General features: G+C 48.5%; 1 protein-coding gene across 1 annotated transcript; it reads right to left on the reverse strand.

Moving 5' to 3' along the window:
• Positions 1-1,090: 1,090 nt before the first annotated feature.
• IFITM10 (interferon induced transmembrane protein 10) lies at positions 1,091-20,802 on the reverse strand. Its single transcript, XM_084632050.1, has 3 exons — positions 20,540-20,802; positions 14,153-14,576; positions 1,091-2,171 (listed from the first exon to the last, which is right to left on the reverse strand). Exons 1-3 carry the CDS (start codon positions 20,602-20,604, stop codon positions 2,022-2,024), a joined length of 639 nt encoding a protein of 212 aa, XP_084488176.1. The 5' UTR covers positions 20,605-20,802; the 3' UTR covers positions 1,091-2,021.
• Positions 20,803-22,043: the final 1,241 nt, after the last annotated feature.

Consider the following 22,043-nt stretch of genomic DNA (forward strand, 5'->3'; position numbering starts at 1 on the left):
AACAAACAGGGGAGACATTGGAACACAGGAATTTCTATATTGGATCAGACCCAAAGTCCATCTAGTCCAGTAGCCTGTCTCAGACAGCGGTCAGCACCAGATACTTCAGAGGAAGGTGTAAGAGCCCTGCAGTAGGCAGATGTGGGATAATCTCCTCCCCCTCCCGCAACTATAGGTCTCAATTCAGGGCTCGAATAGTTCTCAACAAAGAGGATCCATTCCCACCCAGGGAACCCACTGTGCATCCAGCCAATCATTGCATGCCCACAGGATAATTCACCCGCCATCTGCACTCCAGGCAGAGGTGGCAAGACACCTGCCTACCTCGGCTGCTGCTGTGTGGAACAGCTGCTAGTCCGAGATGCCACTTGGTGGTGCTCGTGTTTCTATGACGTGCTGGAAGGGCACGGGTCAAAAGGGGTGGGCGGTGGAAGGATTGATGGGTTCGGAGAGGTGGATGATTTTCAGTGGAAAGCACATTTGACCCAGGGAATGTAACGTTTCCAGCTGAGCAAGGTGGAATGTTCTTAAGGGAGCTCCTTTGTTAAACTCTCAGCAGCGTATCACCATCACTGGAATTAAGACATTTTCCAGTCCATGTACTCCAGAGCGGCATGTCCTCACTAGGATGGGGATGAACTTCACATGTGCCTGGTCAGGGGATTTAGAAGCCCCCAGATTTCCCCTAGCTCCTGGCACCTCTTTCCTCCCCTCTCCCAACTCCAGTCCCGACATTTTGCTGATATACAAGGTGGGAATTCTTACCTCCACTGGGTTCTAACCGGCACCATCCCCTCCCATACCTGCCACTGTGGTTGCTGCTTGTGTATCAGTCCCCTATTGCACTGCCTGTCGAGCTGCTCCCTGCCTGTTATTTAACTTTCTTTCACTTTAAGTGAGGCTGCCCATTACTCCAGGCCCATCCACGTAGCCATCAAAGGTAGGGGATTATGGCTGTAGAGGCAAGTTATAGTGTTCAACAGGAGTCTTAATTCTCTTCTCTGCCCCTCATTGGATTAATATGGGAGCGAAGGGGGAAAACCCCCTAACCTGTGGCAATCTGTGAAAGTAACCAGAATGGCATCGGATGGGCAGAGGTATTATCATCTTTATTGAAAGTTTACAGAAATACAATAGGAGTCAGTATACAGGATATATGCAAGTTCTCCAAAGGTTGCCTACGTTCTCAGCATTTGCAGGAGATTCCATGGAGGAGTTTTGTTTTGTTTTAAATCTTTGGGGTTTATTGGGAGGCTTCAGGATTCTCCACTATGAACTCCCAAGGATAAAGCTCTCTGGGGACGGGGAATGGTAAGCTATTCTGACCTTCAAATGAAATTCTATGAAAAAAAATGTATAAAAAGAAGAAAAGAACAAAATATCCATGGGAGTGAGGAGAAGGGGAGAAGAGAGAGAGAGAGAGAGAGAGAGAGAGAGAGAGGACGTGGTAGCAGCCTGAACACATTTGATATGTCCTGAATCTGCCCTGCATTACTCCTCAGTTTTATCTCGCAGAAGCAGGCATTTTTCCTCCCTCTCTTGAGCTCTAAATCAGCGCACATGCTTCCCGGTAGATCCACAGTTCACCTCTCCCAGTAGGGCTATTTGCTGTTTTCCATCTAAAACACAGCTCAGTGCTTGGGCTGCTTATGTAACTTTCATCAGCGGCTCGTCGATGACACAACGTTCTCTCTGACTCCTCGGCCGCCACCGTGATTGCCGTGTCTAGCTACGCAGCTATTGGCTCATGTTGTGGTTAGTTCTAAGCTTTGCATGTTATCACATACTTTTGTTTATCATGAAAATAAATATTTTTCGGTAAAAAATGTAAAAGTAATTTCTTTTTCTACAGAAGTTCAAATACCAGTCAGGATTGGGGGGGGTGGGGGTTGCTTGGTGGGGTTTATTTTGTATTTATTTTTTTGCAATCAAGATGGATTGTTGTTTCATATCCTTGCTGGAGGAAATTCGGTGGACACTTCTGGCACTGAGGCATTTCGGCAGCGGCTGCTGGCCTCGCTCTAATAGTCAGTGAGTGGGTAGCGCAGGAAGATGAAGACGAGGATGATGCAGAAAGTGGCGAGTGCCGAGCTGGTGATGTTAAAAAGCCGGGCTGTCTTGGCATCTTCGACAGCTCCATTCAGGTCATTGAGGAGTTTCTTATCCCGGACCTGAGACAAAAAGAATTTGGAGAGACATATATATATAAAAAAAAAGACAAGCAAACTAACCAGCTTAAAGTGATATAAACAGGGGTTAGTGCATGTGGCCGCTTTGTACCTGTTTCTACTGCATTCAGAGCTTGAGTGTAATTCCTGGCACTATCGTGCATTCAGGTATGGATCCTGGGTGCACTATAGAGTGAATTCTAGCACTAGTGCATGCTTCCTATTGTATTCCGAAGGCGGGAGTGTGAATCCCAACACTGATGTGCTGGGGTTTGGGTCCCACTGCCTTTAGAGTGGGAACGCTGGCACTTGTTCCATTGTGAATGTGCTTTCTACTGCATTCAGAGGCTGGGCGTGTGAAATCTGGCATTGGCTCCCACTGCAGTTAAAAGCCATGCACAATCCTACAGCACATTAATATGGCTGGGTTACCGCTCTCCTTTGGCAGGTCCTATGCAGTTTACACCTACCAAGGCTACAACTGGCAGTTTTCAGCTGTAATGTCATGGTCTGATGTGCACCCTATTTCAGAGGCCGTGACTTTAAACGTGTCCGTGTAGGGGGAGGACAGGATGGCTCTGAAGATTGGTAATGACCTTGTACACTCCTGAGTTTGACAACAGTCCATGCTGATAGTGACCGAATGGTGTTATCGCCCAGCAGCTGGTCAGTAGTTTATGATACACTGGTGCTCTCAGTCCAGTTTGTAGCAGATGCGTGTCCACACCACAAAACTTCCACCACAACTGACACTGATTAGACCCTGGCCGGCAGTCTCAGCAAACAGGATAGGGACAGAATGGGCCTGGAGATTTACCTCTTCACTCCCAGAGGTGGTCAGAGCGGGGCAGCATGGGAACGCTGTCCTTGTTGCACCTGTTCCGTGGATGGAGGATTTCAGCCTCCAATGCCTGCTGCTTCCGGCAGACCCTAAATTTGCTCTCAGAAATGTGAACACAGTTACGGTGCTCCTGTCTGAACACCAGATGTCGCTGGCAAGCCACATAAGCCCCTGAGCCTGCACCACAGTCCTACCTAGAAAGAATCTAATGCCTTTATCGACCAAGAGTTTTCCAAAAATGTACCAGGATTGATTTAAGTCATTTTTCAGTGATTTGCTCTGTAACTCTTGCAGCACTTACAACCCGACGCTGTCCTGGGAGCTTGACACGACTCACTGGACACAAGGCGGTAACGGCCTCCTCAGTCCCAGCAAATTGCTGTGTGATTCCAGCTCACGGAGGCCTGAAGCTCATTCCAGACCTTGGAGTAACGTCCCATGCATTCTAATATGTGGACTCTTCCACTCTGTTGCCCCGGAGGGGAGGGTCCTTTGCGAATGCACTCCCTGCTTTTATAACGCTTCCCCCGGGCTTCTGGGAAGGAGTCTTTCGCTGACATAAGGATGCATGCGAGAATCTACTGCGGCGGTCAGTCAAACACGTGGCACATGTATGGTAAGTATCTGTACCTTACTCCCCCACCCCCCATGGTGCATCTAGACCTGGAGAGCGTCTAGTGCCACAACCGGACTGTCGCCCACACCCAGCAGCAACAACTGAGAACAGCAGCAGCCAGATGGAGAATAGTGCACCCAGAGCTGGGAAGTGAGCCACTCTCTCATGGGGCCTGTTGCTCTCCCTGCAGAGCACAGTAAGCACAAGAAAGCTCCTCCTTTTCAGTGCAGGGCCCTATGCAAAATCAGGGTGTGGGGCTTAAGGCAGACAAGCCCTAGTCGCTGCACACCTGAGGTCTGGGGAAGGAGGATTGTGCAGGTTAAGAATACAGGTTTCATTATCTTGAGCAGAAGGGAGTAGGTGTGGGAATCAAGCCCCAAAACACCATGCAGTGAGCACCAGAGCCCGCCACGGAGACAATCCTAATCTGTTGGGAAAGCTGCCAGCAGGGATCTCCCCATTATGAAGGGAGCTGGGCAGTATCCCACGGGGTCAGCCCCGCTCACCAGAATGAAAATCATTCAAGGAAGGTCCCAGGCAGAGCTACACTCCTGAGAGGCCGAGGGGGAGAGAGGACAAGTATTCATTGCATGAGACAAACTCCTCCAGGGACACTTCTGCTCCTCCACCTCCCTCCTACTGGCTTCCACTCACCATTCTTCTCTATTTCTCTCCAGGCCTCTGTCTCCTTCTCCTTCACCTCCCTATCCCCATTCAGATGCTTCCCACTAGTCTCCTCTCCCTCACCTCCCTTTCCCCATTTTTTCTTTCCTCCTTTTCTTCCTGCCCTTCCCCCCCCCCACCCCGTCTCAGCTTCAAACTTCTCTCCTTCATTCAGCTCCCATCTTCCCCCTCACCCAGAGCTGCCCTTTCCTCTCTTCCCCACCCTTGGCTCTTCCCTGCCTTTGCTTCTTCCGCTCCAGTTCTTGCACCGCTGAGCACTTTCACAGAGAGTCCCATGACTGCACAGATTACTGTTCTTCTTCCACCTCTGCCCTCCTCCCAGCTCACAAGATCTGCTTCTTCTCCCTTGCCAATTTCTGTGCTCCCAGCCCCTCTCCTCACACTCCCCTGTACCAGGAACACCCTCCTGGATCCCTCTTCCCAGCACCCTCCCTCCTCCACTTCATCCTCAGCCCCGGATCTTACCAGCTTGCGCATGTGTTCCGAGTGAGAATATCCATCAAGGACGCTCTTCTGCCACCTTCCCCAACCCTTCCACCACCCGTCCCACACTCTCCTCCTTCACCCTTGTTTCTGACTCTGATGTCTAACCCTCAGTGTGCCTTTGATCACAGCCTGTCCTCCTGTCCCCATCTAGTCCTCTTCATCCTGGTTACGTCTCTGATTCCCTCCCTTATCACACTCTCCCCTCTGTCTCCTTCCCCCAGAGTACTATTGATTCTACAGTCCCAGCTGCTTCTCTAATGTCCACCTTCTCCTGAAAACTCCGCCAGCGTGCCCATGATCTTGCCCTCTCCACTCTGGCTTGTGCCCTCTCTGCTCCACCAAAAATGTCTTGAGGGGTGGCATAATATGACCGACCTTCTCCGAGCAAATTCACAGGGAGTCTTCTCTAGCCATACTTTGCTTGAGCTCGCTACCGCCTTCGAAATATCTGAGCTTTCTTTTGCCTTCCGCTTTTTCCCCAAGTTCTCTTCTGACTTCTTCGATGGCTGCTTTGGCCTCCCCTTTGTTGGCACCTCATCCTCCCCTCTCCCTCTGTCTGTTGGACTCTTTCAGGGTTCTGTCCTTGGTCCCCTCCTCTTTTCCCATATGCTCCTGTGGCATCAGCTAGCACCTCTATTCAAACGATTCATTGTTATTCATTATCATTTATATTGTGGTAAAGCCGAGAGGCTCCAACCAACAGTCAGGGCCCCACTGGGATGGGTACTATATTCACATATAACAAAAAGACAGTCTCTGCCCCAAATTGTTTATAGTCTGATTAAGCTTCCTACAGCTTTCTGTCCTGGCCTCTCCTCTTCTGTCTGGGCTCACATCTCCAATGCCCACTTGGCCATGGCCCCTGGCAGCACATCAAAGTCAAGCTCTCTAAGAGTAGATGGACATTTCCTCCCCTTCCCTTCTCTGTCACCAGTAAGGAGTTGCCCATCCTCCTTGTATCCCGGCCTCACCACTGTCTCTCTCAATACTCACATGACCATTACTATGATATTTCAGTGCTCCACAAACATTAAAGCCTGTATCCTCATAACCCCTCTGGAAGGCAGAAGAACAGCATCTCGGAGGCACAGAGATGCTAAGTGACTTGCCCAAGACCACATAGGAAGGCTGGGGGTAGAGACAGGAATTAAAGTCAGAGCTCTTTTGTTCCCATCCAGTTCCTTAATCGCAAGTCCATCCCTTCTCCATGTCACTTTATGAATGATAACAGCAATTCTAGAAGGGATTCTACCACAGGCCTTAAACCAACCTCTAATTATTGGAGATTCGGATAAGACCTAATGTGGGGGGCAGATTATCCCACATCTGCCTGCTGCGTGGTCCCTATTCCTTCCTTTGAAGCATCATTTAGAAAAGCTGGACATGCACAAGTCCATGGGGCTGGACGAGTTGCATCCGAGAGTGCTGAAGGAATTGGCGGCTGTGATTGCAGAGCCACTGGCCATTATCTTTGAAAACTCGTGGCGAACCGGGGAAGTCCCGGATGACTGGAAAAAGGCTAATGTAGTGCCAATCTTTAAAAAAGGGAAGAAGGAAGATCCTGGGAACTACAGGCCAGTCAGCCTCACCTCAGTCCCTGGAAAAATCATGGAGCAGGTCCTCAAAGAATCAATCCTGAAGCACTTGCATGAGAGGAAAGTGATCAGGAACAGCCAGCATGGATTCACCAAGGGAAGGTCATGCCTGACTAATCTAATCGCCTTTTATGATGAGATTACTGGTTCTGTGGATGAAGGGAAAGCAGTGGATGTATTGTTTCTTGACTTTAGCAAAGCTTTTGACATGGTCTCCCATAGTATTCTTGTCAGCAAGTTAAGGAAGTATGGGCTGGATGAATGCACTATAAGGTGGGTAGAAAGCTGGCTAGATTGTCGGGCTCAATGGGTAGTGATCAATGGCTCCATGTCTAGTTGGCAGCTGGTATCAAGTGGAGTGCCCCAAGGGTCGGTCCTGGGGCCGGTTTTATTCAATATCTTCATAAATGATCTGGAGGATGGTGTGGATTGCACTCTCAGCAAATTTGCGGATGATACTAAACTGGGAGGAGTGGTAGATACGCTGGAGGGGAGGGATAGGATACAGAAGGACCTAGACCAATTGGAAGATTGGGCCAAAAGGAATCTGATGAGGTTCAATAAGGATAAGTGCAGGGTCCTGCACTTAGGACGGAAGAACCCAATGCACAGCTACAGACTAGGGACCGAATGGCTAGGCAGCAGTTCTGCAGAAAAGGACCTAGGGGTGACAGTGGACGAGAAGCTGGATATGAGTCAGCAGTGTGCCCTTGTTGCCAAGAAGGCCAATGGCATTTTGGGATGTATAAGTAGGGGCATAGCGAGCAGATCGAGGGACGTGATCGTTCCCCTCTATTCGACATTGGTGAGGCCTCATCTGGAGTACTGTGTCCAGTTTTGGGCCCCACACTTCAATAAGGATGTGGATAAATTGGAGAGAGTCCAGCGAAGGGCAACAAAAATGATTAGGGGACTGGAACACATGAGTTATGAGGAGAGGCTGAGGGAGCTGGGATTGTTTAGCCTGCAGAAGAGAAGAATGAGGGGGGATTTGATAGCTGCTTTCAACTACCTGAAAGGGGGTTCCAAAGAGGATGGCTCTAGACTGTTCTCAATGGTAGCAGATGACAGAACGAGGAGTAATGGTCTCAAGTTGCAGTGGGGGAGGTTTAGATTGGATATTAGGAAAAACTTTTTCACTAAGAGGGTGGTGAAACACTGGAATGCGTTACCTAGGGAGGTGGTAGAATCTCCTTCCTTAGAGGTTTTTAAGGTCAGGCTTGACAAAGCCCTGGCTGGGATGATTTAACTGGGAATTGGTCCTGCTTTGAGCAGGGGGTTGGACTAGATGACCTTCTGGGGTCCCTTCCAACCCTGATATTCTATGATTCTATGATCTGGTGGCTAGCACTGTTAGAGATGGGATACTGCACTAGATGAGCCTTAGATCTGATCCAATATGTCAATTCCTACGTTTCTCTCTCCTTCCTCCCCACACCTCCATAGCCAGCCTTTTGTTAAATCCAGTCTTGCACTTTAACTTCACCAGATCCAGGGTCTCCTCTCCAGCTCCACTAATGGAACTTGTACCTGCCTTGGCCAACTTCCCCCCGGACAGTTGTCACCGCCTTCCCAGGCAGCTGCTCACCTCTCTCCCTTCAGCATATCCAGAATGCCAGCACTAATCATCTTACTCTTCTGCTGTTCTGACCACATCACCGTCTGTCCTCTTCCGCTCCTGTTCCTGGCTTCCTGTCTCATAGTTCATCAGCTCCAAGCTCCAATATCTCTGATCTCATTTTCTCCTACTGCCCAACTTTCTCCTATGTGCCTCCCAATACTCTCTCCTCATCTCTCCCCTTTGTCTCTTTCTTGCACTCAGGCTTTGCACCTTCATGTGTTCTGGACTTGGAAGTCTCTTGTCTACTTGTTTGCTTAGTGTCCACTATCTTCTCTTTTTGACACTCCCTTTCTTCCAGGGATCTTTCCTGCCTTGGTTTCCTCAGCAACACTCTCTCCACAAACTCCTTTCCCTGATTTTAGGCCAGGCCTTGTCCCCCTCAGATCCTCAGGAGCAGGGGACAAGTCACATTGTACGGCTGTCAAGTACTGTGTCAGCGTACCATGCAGATACATGCATTTTAATAATAATAATTCTGATATGATCGTATCTAATGCTGCTTTGGCTTTGCTATCCAACCTGCTGCTGGTTGCATGTAGGCTGTGTGCACTGGCTGGGGGGGGGGGGCCTGTAGACCCGTCTCCTCCATATAGTACACCAATTTCTGCTTCCCTGCACACAAATAACTTCCCATGTAGGAAAGGAGGGAGAGTCTTGGGTTGCTCTACAAATTGGTTGTAAGACCTCCAGCTCGTGAGCACTTCTGGTACAGACTCTCCTCATGGACTAACACTAGGATCTTGTCTCATTGGCTCACTCTGTCACAGTACTGCTTGGGAAGCAGCTGGATTTAATTTTAATTCCTGAAAACTGTTGGTCTTCTAAGACAGTTTTTCTCAACGACCAATCCCTGAGATCTTCAGGACTGGCAGGCACTGGTCCCTGAGATCTCCCTGACACCGTTTAGGCAGGCAGCAAGCCGGTCCCTGGTGTCAAAAAGGTTGAGAAACACTGTTCTAAGAGAATAAGAGAGGCTGATGTCTTTTCTCCTGGAGTCGTTACTTCCATACACCTGCCTGAGAACTCAGGAGCTGCAACCTCTCTCATTCCACAGAATCCCAGGAGCTAGACCTCTTGGGCCATTCTAATGCCTTTCCCTCAAATGCAAAGACGCAACGGTCACACCCCCATCCCCAGCTGCTTACACTCTAAATAGACAAGACTGACAAAATGTGGGAGGGGAGACAGAGAAAGGAAGTGCCCCAAATCACCCACCGGGGCAGAGCCAGGAATAAGACCTAGGTTTCCTGATTCCCAGCTTTGTACCTACTCACTACACCTCACTGCCTCCCTATGGTTAGATGTGCACTAAAACCTGATCTCCACTGGGAAGGAAAGAGGCTCCACAAAGTAAGCTCTTCGTCAGACACAGGTATTGCTGCACCACTGTTGTTCTATTCATTTTCCTTTCCACTTTAAACTGCCATTACTAGAGTTGGAGCAGTAAAAGGTACAATCAATATGGCTCCAACACATACATTACTCATATGCAGAACTTATGTTCATTTAAAATGGAAAACAGGCTATATAAATGCAAGGATCTCAGATGCCCTGTAGCTCCCACATGCTCGGTGTGATGCATCTTTTGGCAGTAGCATAGGATCACCTCATGTAACACACACATGGGAAGATATTTTTTTAAATCAGTAAAACCCTGGAACTACAGGTGGACACAGAAAGGAGTCTAGGTTCCTCATTTTCCTGATGTCCATATATGCATCCTGAAATTAGACATCTAGAATAAAAATGGACTGTGATCCTGGCCTCCCTGATCTACTGCCTTTTTGTGTAATTGGTACATTGAAGGATTTGGCTTTCCCCAAAGGTCTCTTGTGATAAAACTGCTGGTGATTGATCTCTTAACAGTAAGTGCTGATGCATCATTTATTAGTGCTTAGAGCTGGGAAATAGGAGAGAGAGGGGAAGCAAGCTGAATATCCTGGGCAAAAGTCAAGGCCACAAAATTTGCTTTTGAAAAAACAAAACAAAACTCGTCTTCCTAGCCAAGTTTTTCAGGCAGTCAACAAAGCGAGACCGATGTACACCAGCTGAGGATCTGGCCCCCTATGGGTTAGAAAGAGGGGGTATAAGTAAAGACCAGGTGTGCAGATACAAAGCTTATATCAAATCCTTGGCTTGTATGTTGTAGCCCGTGCCCCCTCCCCACTTGGTACGTTTCTCTGACTGAAAATGTAAGCTCTTTGGTGCAGGGACCAATGCACATTTTGGAGCTATTGCAGTCTAACAATCTACACATAGCGAGAGATCTATAGAGCTCTCTCTCCACATGCACCCTGGGAGGCATGAAGACAAAGAAAGATCAGAAGTGAGTGTATTATTTTCGAAACATTTTTAAAGGCAATATTAAAGCATACTAAAGGCCCTGATTCATCAAGGTACTTAAACATGGGCTTAGCTTTCAGCACAAGTAGTCTTAATGAAGCCAATGGGATGCTGCATTTTTGTTATTTAAAACAATGTTTCTTAGGGTTTTAAAAATGTTTACACCATTTGAAGTAAGTTTAAAGAACAAAATCTGGGGACCCTAAAGCCTTTAGCGCATTGGCTGCACCCTAGCCAGGAAATCACACAGCTGCGGTTCCCAATGAAGAAACACCTTGGTTTTATTCATAATAGCAGCCCTGGTCCCGCAGCCTCATTGACTCCACTGGGTCTCTACTCAGCATGGTACTCCTTGAAGGACTGGGGCCTAAATCTGCATTGCTAAACTTTGTTTCAGGGGACAAGAAGAAGGTCTAACTAATGACATTTTTCCCAGATATTTTCCTCATTCCAGTCTTTTGTTACCTTATGGGAAAGCCCTACAAAATGTAACAGAGATAGAAATGAAACCAATAGGGCTCTGTAGAAATGACTAACATTCTACAGCAACTAATAAAGAGTGTAGGTCTTTTACGCACTCGTGCGTACACACACACACACTCAAAATAATTCCACAGCAGGGATATCATTCTCTATTAAATTCTATAGGATGGTTAAGACAATAGAAATGAACACATTTTCTCTTCCATTCTACAGGCCTTTCCTAGGGGAGTTCTTTTGCTACATCCAGATATTCCCCCATTTTCTCTCGTATGCTGTCCTCCCCATCATGGCCTGAAATATCATGGTCACTCTCTCCTTGCCATTCCCTGACTCTGTCCTGTATCTCTGAGGAACGTTATGTTTGCCGTTTTTATTCTGCCAAAGAACTGAAGCTAGCAGAGATAGGAAAGACCTGTTGGGTCATCAAGTCCAGTGTTTCTCAATGACTGGTCCATGGACTGGTGCCAGTCTCCAAGATCTCCCTGACACAGTTTAGGAAGGCAGCAAGCTGATTCTTGGTATCAAAAAGGTTGAGAAACCCTGGTCTAGTCCATCCCCTGCCGGAGCAGGACTGTGCCCTACAGCTAATTCACCACTGTCTGGTTCAGTTTAGTTGTATATTTCTCAAGTGATGGGGATTACCCCACTTCCAGCAGAAGACTGTTCCACAGACTGATAGACCATGGATTCCAGTAGAGAGTGCCGTCTCCTGATCTTCAGCTTATATTTTCCTTTTCCTGAGTTCAGCCTAATTCTCTTAGTCATTCCTCCCCGCCCCACCAATGTTTCCCTTGTTGGGGAGAAGCATCAATGTTATTAAAGCAAATTTAAGCTAATGAACACATGGGGGGGGGCAGGGGAGAGGGGAAAATCCTATTTCTTGCCCTATAGTGGTGTGCCCATCCCACGGAGTGTTATGTGGTAAGCGAGCCTTCCATACCATCCTTGTCTGATGTTGGCAGTGGCCCTAAATGTCCTTGGGACAGCCCTGGCAATGGTAATGCTCAGCACTTGCATAGTCCTTTACATTCAATGCACTTCACAAACAGCAGTGAGTTAAGCCTCCTGACACCCCTGCAAGGAAGGTGAGTGAGCATTCTCATCCCCATTTCGTGGATGGGGAAACTGAGGCATAGAGAAGGTAAGGGACTTCCCAAGGTCACCCAGTGAGTGGCAATCTGAGTCCCTGTGCTCAGTGGTCTAGGCCACACTGCCTCTGCTATAACAGAGCCCCAGGGCCTGGCTGGTTCAGAAACAGCCTCCTTGTATTCTTGTGGAAATCACAGTCACTGGAGTTAGATGGGGTTAATTGATCTGTTTCTGTGATGAAATCCCTCTGTACACTGGCCTTCCTGTAAATGCTGCCTGCCAAAACACATCCACTAGATTCCTGTCCCTGAGGCAACCCAAATGATGACACATTCAGGGCCACCCAGGAGCCTGGGGCTTGGTCTCATTTACATATATAATTATCTAATTGCTTTTATGAAAAACAACAACAACAACAAAAAACCCTCCAAACCCTCAGACCCTCTCTTCCTTGACAGATGATTGGATACTGCTTGCTGGCTCAGTTCACCAGCAATAAAATCCTGCAGCCCAGCTGGTCTGTTCTGATCGGCAGTTACAGGGAATAATTAAGGAAGGTTTCATGGACTCAAAGGATAGCGTTACCTTATGAGAGTGTTACTTTACAGACACGCAGAGGTCTGGAGCCCTCAGAGAAGAGTAGCAGACTGGGGCAACTGGCCTCTTAGAATCAGACTGACTCCATTTCGAGGGTGATCCAGAAAACAGAGAGCAGGATACAGGCTGGACACCCTTGAACTACACAGGTCCCATTCTCCGTGAGCTGCACACTACATGCCGGCTCCCAGTTCATTCATGCATCTATTTCCATTCCTCCCTTATGAAGCCCTCCACGGTCTTCCATCACCTTAGTTAGCAGACCTTATTTTCACATTCCTGGCAGGTCTCCAAGGCTGGCCTTATGATTTAGGGGACCCTGGGGAGAATCAGGCCATGAGCTGCTTTCCTCACTGCTGCTTTAGCCAGAGCCAAGGAAGGAAACAAGTTGTTTCATGCCTTTCTGGTCCCACTGCTAGAAGAGGAGGTGGGGCCGTGCTCTGAGTGGCAGAACTTGTAGAGGATGGGATGGGGGGAGACACAAAAAGAGCTGGGGCACAAGTGGCTGCTTGGTGTGTTTGGGCTTAAAGCCAGTCCCATCGGTCTCGCAGGTCCTCCAGTTGCTTCTCTTTGGAGCCCTCACTATCCCCATACTCCAGAAAGCACTCACTAAGGACCTGATCCAAAGCCTGCTGAAATCAACGGAAGGACTCCCATTGAGTCCCGATTTAATCAGGCCCCCAAGGACTTCTTAAAAGACTGACTTCCTTTTCCAGTATTGGGCCAGATCTTTGACTTAGCATAAGTCACCAGAGCTCCACCACAGTCAGTGAGTCACTGATTTACACCATTTGAGGATCTGGCCCAGTGCCTTTAGCTAAACCACCTTACGCAGAGCCTCAGCATGCTGGTACCAGACTGATGTGAGAGGCTTTAGTGCGCTGAACACAGGACTGCCAGCCAGGATTTCCAGGAGTCTATTCCAAGCTCTCACATGGACTTCTTCTGGGACCATCACCAAGTCGCCACAGTGTTCCTGTCTGCAAGATGGGGAGAATACTATCTCCCCCTTGCCCCCCCGCAGAAACATTGCCAGGCTGAATTAAGTTTGATTTGGGGAGGATGTAAAGTGCTTATCATCATCATACACCTGGGAGCCCTCAGTAGCCTATGCATTCAGGATGCCTGTGCATTCAGTAGCCTATGCATCCAGTTGAAGCCCTCTCCTATGACGATGGGGGTTGCTCCACGCAGGTCTCCAGATGCTGAGGGATTCTGGCTACCTGGGGAGGAAGTTGTTTGTCCTCCTGTTAGAAAATTCAACTGTTTCTAATTCTCAGAATTACGCTATAACCAACCCCCAGATGAGTGAGAATTGTCAATCTCCAGTCACAATAAAAGCCAATTCAGAGCCACTGTCACTGATTCCTCTCATCTCTCTATCTCAGTTCTTCTGTGGTGCCCATTACCTTGGTATCTGAGTGCCATGGATACCCACACCACGCACAAAACAACATTTCCATTCCCAAGATCTCCCCTGACAATGCGTATTAACATGACAGGGCCCGATCCTCCGCAGGGGTAAACTGGCATTGCTCTGCTGACTTCAACAGCCACGACACCGATTTACCCCAGCTGCGGCTCTGGCTCAGTGCGTTCCCCACAGGGCGGCTTGCAATCAGTACTTACTTTCAAAGAATAGGCCAAGGCGATGAAGCCGAGACAGCAGAAGTTGAGGTATACAAAGTTGAAGATGGACCAGAGATAGTAATCATTCACCTCGGTGGTGTCTGGGTAGATCTCAATCACCGTGGTAGGGTTAGTCATTGTCTTCTTCTCGACAGAGTGTTTGCACTGGACAGCTGGCCGCAGGCTGTCCCCTTTGCAGCTCTTGTTCTCCATGAAGCAAACAGCAGAAGAGGGAGATGGGGCAGGTGAAGCTTGCGGGATGGCGGGGGGCTTGGGAATGCCAGCAAAGCAACCCTGCTGGGGGGGTCTCTGAATCCAGAATGCTCCGTCAAAGGGACACGGTGGGCCCAACGGGGATTCCTGTGTTCTCTCCGTGGTGGCTGTTGCAAATTTACCAGATTGTATCCCGGCAAAGTGAAATCCCCTGTGAAAGATTGGGGGTGGGGAGGGGAGACGGTGAATGACGGGGATGGAATAAAGCAGGGGGGGACCAAGGAGACAGAGGGGGCGAAATGGAGGAGAGGGAGAAGAGAGAGAGAGGAGAGACAGAAGGAGAGAGGAGAGATTGGGGAGAAGAGAGAGGGAGTAGGTGGAGGGGAGGGAGGAGAGCAGGGTAGAGGAGGGGGAGGAGACAGAGAGTAGTATTTACACTCGTGTACCACAAAGGAGCATTCTCCTGCACACTGAGCAGCCTGTAATGAATGCAGCAGTGGAGCAGGGTGTCCCAGCTCCTGCAGCATGCTCCGTCTCCCCCCCCTTGCAGAATAGCCGGAGAGGTCGAGGAGCTTCTGACATCTGTCACCCTCTTCCTCTGCTTCCACTGTCCTACATTATCCTTGCCAAAACCCCCAGCAATAACGTATGTGGCTCTTGCCTCACTTGGCCCCCCAACCCCCCCCCCATGAGCTGGAATGGGAGACAGTGTCTGCTTTCGTCTCTTTATAAGAAAGAAAGAAAGAAAGAAAGAAAGAAAGAAAGAAAGAACAACACGCCCGAAGAAAGGGGAGGGGAGGTTCCGAAGAGAGTTTCCAAACAGATGCCGTTCCAGCGTTTCCCTCCCCCCCAGCCCTGTCCATCCATCCAGCCATCCATCCGGGCCCTGCTGCTCTCTGTCCCATTTCAGGATCGAAGCTGGTTGCTGGGGGGAGGTTAAATGATTGTCAATCCAGCTGGCCGTTCAGCCGCAGCAGAGCTTCTCTCTCTGCTTTTCTCTCTTTTTCTTTTTTTTTTTTGCTGAGTCCTCATCTCCCTGGGATGCCTGATGTAACTGAATTTCCCATTTCCTTTTGCCTGTCAGCAGTTTTTCCTGCTTGGCCAACCCCGAGGCGAGAGGCGGAAGAACGGGCGAGGACAGAGGGTGGGCTGGGAAGAGGCTGTCTGCTGCTCCCCACCCCATTAGCTGTGTAATTAGCAGGAACCATCTGCCTCTGGCCACCCACCTGTCCATCCATCCATCTCCTTAGGAAAGGCGCAAGAGCAGAGAGCGAGGGATACTCACAAGAAGGAACGCAGGGAGTTGCTGCATCTCTGGCTTAGGACTGCCTCCGGCTCTTCTTTCTTAATAACTGGAGTTGGTGAAGGAGGGGAAGCAGGGGGTGGACAATGGGGGGCTGGGGAGGAAAGAGGTCAACTAGCGTCCCCCTGAAACAAACAGTTCAAGGCGCACTTGCTCATTACAGCCTTTGGGCAGGAGAGCACCACGTAATCTCAGTCACCGATGCTCTTTTCCCTCCCGGCCCAGGAGCATGACCTTCTGGTTCACGTTTCCTTGCACCTACCTGCCAGGAAGGCACATCTCCCAGGTGCATGGCTCAAGGGCGTGGGCATTGGTGCCCGCGCTCGCCGGGAAGATCACCTCAGACAGATGCCATCCACAACCCCCATCGAGATACTGAAGGAGAGATTTCGATGCAGCCTTAACTATGGAGTCGCTGCCGAGGCCTTGGTAACCTAGACCAAACATATACACACCGTACAGGGCTGTCTGGTCAACCAAATGCTGGGAGCACAAGTCTAATGCGGGGAGGGTGTTCGGCGGCGTTTGCGCTCCAGTCACGGGGAATGGAGAGATTCTGCATGCAGGGAGAGACACATGCACACGCAATCAAAACAAGAGAGAAGCACCCCCAGGCCAACAGCGGCTGGAAGCACACAGGAAACAGTGCGCTCAGCTGCAGAGAGGAGGAGATGGATGGACGTCATTAAGGGTGGGAAAAGCCAGGAAGGGTTGGGATCTGGGTCCGGTTTTCTGTGCATCCCTGTTGTTGGCAGGGGTTCAATTAAACGGTTCCCATCTCTGCTTTCTACCTATCCCCAAAGCTACATTGAAACAACCCAGCTCACCCAACTTCACAACCTAACGACCTCACTTTGTGGGGTGCCCAATGCAGCAAGGAAACAATTTTCAGATTGTCCCAGAGGGGACAAACCTAAAGATGGTGCCCAACAAGGCCACTAACGGCCCCCTGCAGTGGTGGATCATGATGAAAACAGATTGCATCCGGTCCTCTTTGGCTGGAAGGCTGGTGGCTCCAATTTGTGGCACTGGGTAGGGTAGGGAAAGCAGTAAAAACGAGGGGATGCTTGTGTTGAAATGATAATTAAAGAAAGGACTGTAAGACACACGAGTGGCTAGGTTATGAGAAAAGGAGTACTTGTGGCACCTTAGAGACTAACAAATTTATTTGAGCTTAAGCTTTCGTGAGCTACAGCTCACTTCATTGGATGCATTCAGTGGAAAATCCAGTGGGAAGATTTATATACATAGAGAATATGAAACAGTGTGTGTGGTAACACTCATTGTTTCATGTTCTCTGTGTATATAAATGAGCTGTAGCTCACAAAAGCTTATGCTCAAATGAATTTGTTAGTCTCTAAGGTGCCACAAGTCCTCCTTTTCTTTTTGCGGATACAGACTAACACGGCTGCTACTCTGAAACCTGTCATAGGTTATGAGAGTGGTTCACAAGCACGGCTTCTGAGGTAAAGTTCTCCTGAGGATAACATAATGGCTAACAGAGAGAAAACAAAGAGAAAGAACAGTCTATTTTCAAGATGGTGAAAAATTAACAGCAGGGAGCCACAATTTTCCATGTAAGGATTTGTGCCTTTAATATTATCATTTACGATCTGGGAAAGGGAATGAACAATAAGGTGGGAAAATATTGCAGTGACACGCAATTATTTAGGTAAGTCAAGACGAGAGAAGGTACTTGAGACCTAGAAAACGAGGTGAATGGGCAGATGATTACCACTATTGATCAATGTAATGTACTTTGCAGTGTTGTAACTATGTTGGTCCCATGATTTTTCAGGTCTGAAGAAGCGCTCAGTGTAAGCTCAAAAGCTTCCCTTTCGCTGACAAAAGTTGGTCAAATATTCCCTCACTCACCTTGTCTCTCAGTGCAACGTAATGTACATAGAAAGGGAAACTCTGTACATAGAAAGGGATACTCTGAAGTACTCATACACATTGCTGGGTTCTAAATTAACTTGACATCTGGAAAAATACCTGCGGATAACTGGACAGTTGAATCAAAACCTCTGCTCAACGAAGAGTGGAAACAAAATGTGGTGATGTATAAGGAAAGGAGTGAAAAATAATATTCAAACTATTGTTATGTTGAAAGGTGCTAAAGGCTGCCACCATGTGAGTCTCAGGCTCTGTCTACACCAACACTTTTATCGGCCAAACTCTTGCCGATCGGGGGGGGTGTGTGTGGAAAAAACACTCCCCTGACCGACATAAGTTTCACCAACAAAAGCACTGGTGTTGACAGTGCCACATCAACAGGAGACGCTCTCCCACCAACATAGCTACTGCTGCTTGTTGGGGGTGGTTTAATTATGCCGGCAGGAGAACTCTCTCCCATCGGCATAGAGTGGCTACACGGGAGACCTTATAGTGGCAGAACTGCAGAGGTACAGCTGCAGCTCAGTAAGCTCTCTAGTATAGCCATAGCCTTAGATCCAAAGGCAATCACAGACCTCAATTAAAGCCAATGGGTGTGCCAAGTACTCTCAACAGAAGGAGCAATCAAGCCGCTTTATGTACTTAAAACTACTGCAGACTATTAGGGGTGGAAGCACCCAAGGCACTAGGCAGGTCAGAGCGAAGCCATGTGAATTGGGGGTTGCTCCTTCTGTATTCAGGGGAACAGGACTTTTGTGCACACTTTTGGAAATAAACAGGATTGCTCCATCGATACCCGAGTCCTATCATCAATTTCTCCCCCTAATAGAAAACCACCTGCAAAGTCCCAAATACTGGGCCAAGGGCAACAATATTATAGTGCCATTATATACATGAGTGGGATATCCTCATTTTGAATACTGTGCTCAATTCTGGTCAATCCATTTCAAAAAGTATAAATAGAAGGGGAGGAAATACAGGCAAGGAAAATTATTTGACATATGGGGAGACTTCAGTAGGAGAAAATATTGGAAAGACTAGGATAGTTTAAAAGTATACAGAATAAATTGATCAAAGGAAATACTTTTTCATACTATGTACAATTAAACTATGGAACTCACTGCCACAAGATGTTACTGTGGCAGGATTCATAAAAGGATTAGACATTTATATGGCTAATGAGAACATCTACAGACACATTAGATGGGGAAAAATTATACGGGATATAAACTGGCAAGGGTTAAAAAAAAACTTCCCGTTTCATAATTGTCCTTTATAGCATTATTTGCACCTTGCTCTGAAGCAGCTGGTACTTGCAGTTGTTGGAGGCAGGATGCTAGACTAGATGAAACATTGCTCTGATCTGGTGATGTAGTCCTTATGTTTCTATACAGACAGGGCCATCAGTTCACCTGCATTTGGAGTGCAACACACCAAAAATTACTCCATCACCCACTCCTCCTGTGAAACCTGGAACTTGTTCTGAGGAACAAGTAAGTAGGTGAGGCAAGAAAACTGGAGAGAAATGATAGTGCTGTGGAGAGGGGACTGGTGCAGAGACAGGACCAACAAGACTGCTTTAGAAGTTGAGAGGAGAGAATCAAAAGTGTGGGGGCTGAGGGAGAGGGGAAGAGGCTGGCACCGAGAAAGGAGAATAGGCGGAAAGAAAAAAACACAGAAGGTGAAAAATGGACTGGGGAAGAGAGGCCAGATCCAAACATGTTAGAAAGCGAGGGAGAGAAAGATGGGCCTTTAATAAAAAATAATCAACTAACGGAAATACGGGCACTGAGAACTACTGAATTAAAACCTGAGATGGAGAAGAAAACCTAATGAATAGGAAGAATAAAAGGAAAGAAGAGGAAAGAGCACAGCTAGGGAGACATGACAGGATCTCCTGTCTGAATATCATGGTCTGTTTGCTTTATCCAATATTCTGGCCCAGTAGCTGGATACTGTTAGAAGCCGAGGCTGGTTCCCCCAAAGAAGCGAGTCTGATGTGATGTTGAAGGTAAATCAGGGAAACTGGTTTATTTCTGTGAAAAGCCTAGACAGAGAAAGGGCTGAGGTCTGCAAGACAGGGGTGCGAGCCGCCCACGCTCCACAACCACAGCTACCACCCCTTCATCAGACAGCCTGAACCCTTATGCTGCCTGGCAGGCAATGAGTTAGTGCCCCTCCAGGCAGGGCTTCTCAGGTGTTGCACTATCAGGTGTGATCACAGCAAAGGAGTTTAGGCCCAGTGGTCCTGTGCGCTGGAGACAACGTTCATACAGAGCAGCTGTTGATGAGGAAGGAGAATTCTGAAATGCACGTAGCTACAGCGGCTCAGCGTTACCCTGGCGCACTCCAGAGGGACGCTGGAGCTTGTTTGTGGTTGCAGAGATTATCCAGACTGGACTGAGCCAGACTATAATTGGACAGTGACCTGTCAATCTCCGCGGGGCTCAAGCGGGTACAGGATGTGGCAGGGGAGGAAGAGGCTCAAGGAGATAGCCTCCATTCCCCCTTGAGCTCCTCACCACAGTGCTGCCTGCGGGCAAGGCTTGGAGACTACTGCTTTCGCCTTCCCCCGGTGGCTGGGTGGGCACCTGTGGGAGAAGCATTGAGGGCAGATCAGGAGAGAGTCTCCCTGCCGTCAGGGCCAGCCCCCACCAGCAGGGAGGAGTGACTGCCAGGGAATCCCTGATCCCTGCAGCCCTAACTGGATGCACGAGAAACCAGCTGCAGCTGGAACACACACACACAGAGACACACACACACATACATACATACATACGTACGTATGTTTGTATCTGACAAAAAATATTCCTCAGGTAGCCATTTGCATTTTCTTATTTTCCAGATTCTAACAAAAAAGTAAGGCAAGAAATTCAGGCCCCACCAGGGGGACTCAGTCCCATGGCCTGGGAAAACCTGCTTAGGGGATCATTATGGGACGACTGTTTACGACAACAGCAAGAGAGAACATTTACCTGGGTGTGGCTGGGAAGGTGTGCGGAGGAGTGGGGTGACACTGCCTGTCCAGATCTGACTCCATTCCTTTGCTATCCACCTCCCTGGTTTTCTTTTGTGTAAAGTTGACAGCTGACCTATGCTCTGAGATTTATGTGGAAAGCCTCACAAGGAGAAAGCAGCGAACAGCAGCCATGGAATATCAGGCCATATTTCCGTTCCGAAGCAGGTGTGGATGCCATCACAAACTATGGGAGCAGAGTCTGAGTCATGGTAGCCCCTGAGCTGCAATCTCCTCTTCTGTCACTGCTGCAGCTCTCATTTCCTCCTTTCACTAATATAAAGGCCAGCGTGTTTCCCTCAGAGAGTTAGGTTTCCTTTAACAATCTATTGCTTATTGCTATGGAACTGAACGTTTACATTTTACAAGAGTCCCTAATTTGCCATTGTGCCAGAAGATGCATAAAACTCTATAGGCTCTCTGGAACCACAGGTTCAATTGCCAGCAGCATCGACTCATGCCTCCTAAAGACTCCATAGGCCTGATTCTCAGTTACCCTCTCCCTGTGCTTAAGGCAGGGCTGGAGGAGAAGGAGCATAGGCGGCTTTACGCTGTATTCACACACTTGGTCCTCTAGGGTTATTCTGGGGCCTACCTGGCCACCAGTGTAAGTCAGAGCAGCCTCAGGGTTGCTTGACTTACACCTCTGCTTACCAGGGCCTTCTATGGTGTTTAAGAAGCAGAGAATAGCCGGAGAGGGTAGTGCACCTTGGCCATTCCCCTTCCCTGCCCTCCACACTGAGAGCTGGGAGTGAGACAGCAGCAAAACTCTGATGCCAGGCTCCCCCCCGCCGCACAGTGGGTATTCTCAGAGGGCTCTTTCCATCCCCTGTAAGGTCCCTTTATGCTGCCAGCGTGCACCTAAGAATGGGGTCCAATGGAGTTTACTACATACATGTGGCTCTTTTAGATGAGACTTTAAAAAACAAGGTCCTGTCTGCTCTGCCTAGGTACCACACCACCACATACGTCTGCTCATTGGCTCTAGATTCCTGGCCAAAAAAATCCTAGTCACTGCTGTATAGTACACTAGCACCAGCTGGCTGTCTCCAGCCCACGCCAGAGGTGGCAGCTTTTCAACGATGCTGTGTGTCCTGCAAACAAGGCCTGAGCCAAAGCCCACTGAAGCCGCTGCTGTGTTTCCTCCCCTGAAAACTTGACCAGTTCAGTCCTTCATAACTCTGCCCAAGAGAGTTATGTAGGACTGAACTGCTCAACTTTTCAGGGGAGGAAACACAGCAGCAATCCTATGGCACCCCTTTCCTAGCCCCACTCTTTGAAATTCTCCCTATTGAATGCTAAGCAAGCTGAACAATAATATTGTTTGACGTTTGGAAGGGTGAGGCCTCCTCCCCCATGCTTTCTCTCTCCTGTCTTCTAGCTTTTAAGCTGCATTCCACTTCTCTTCCCCTCCCAAAGGAACCTAAAAATAAAATAAAATAAAAAAATCAGAGGAAAAAGAA

This window comes from Lepidochelys olivacea (assembly GCF_965140295.1).
Source record: "Lepidochelys olivacea isolate rLepOli2 genome assembly, chromosome: 6".
Taxonomy (NCBI): Eukaryota; Metazoa; Chordata; order Testudines; family Cheloniidae; genus Lepidochelys; species Lepidochelys olivacea.

What these genes read in the sequence shown, in the direction of transcription:
- IFITM10 (XM_084632050.1), bottom strand. Translation starts at nt 20,604, where the DNA reads ATGGAGTCAGATCTGGACAGGCAGTGTCACCCCACTCCTCCGCACACC. An exon ending in ACCTTCCCAGCCACACCCAG is followed by an intron (nt 14,577 to 20,539) that starts GTAAATGTTCTC and finishes AATCTTTCACAG; the next exon opens with GGGATTTCACTTTGCCGGGA. An exon ending in CCTTGGCCTATTCTTTGAAA is followed by an intron (nt 2,172 to 14,152) that starts GTAAGTACTGAT and finishes TTTTTGTCTCAG; the next exon opens with GTCCGGGATAAGAAACTCCT.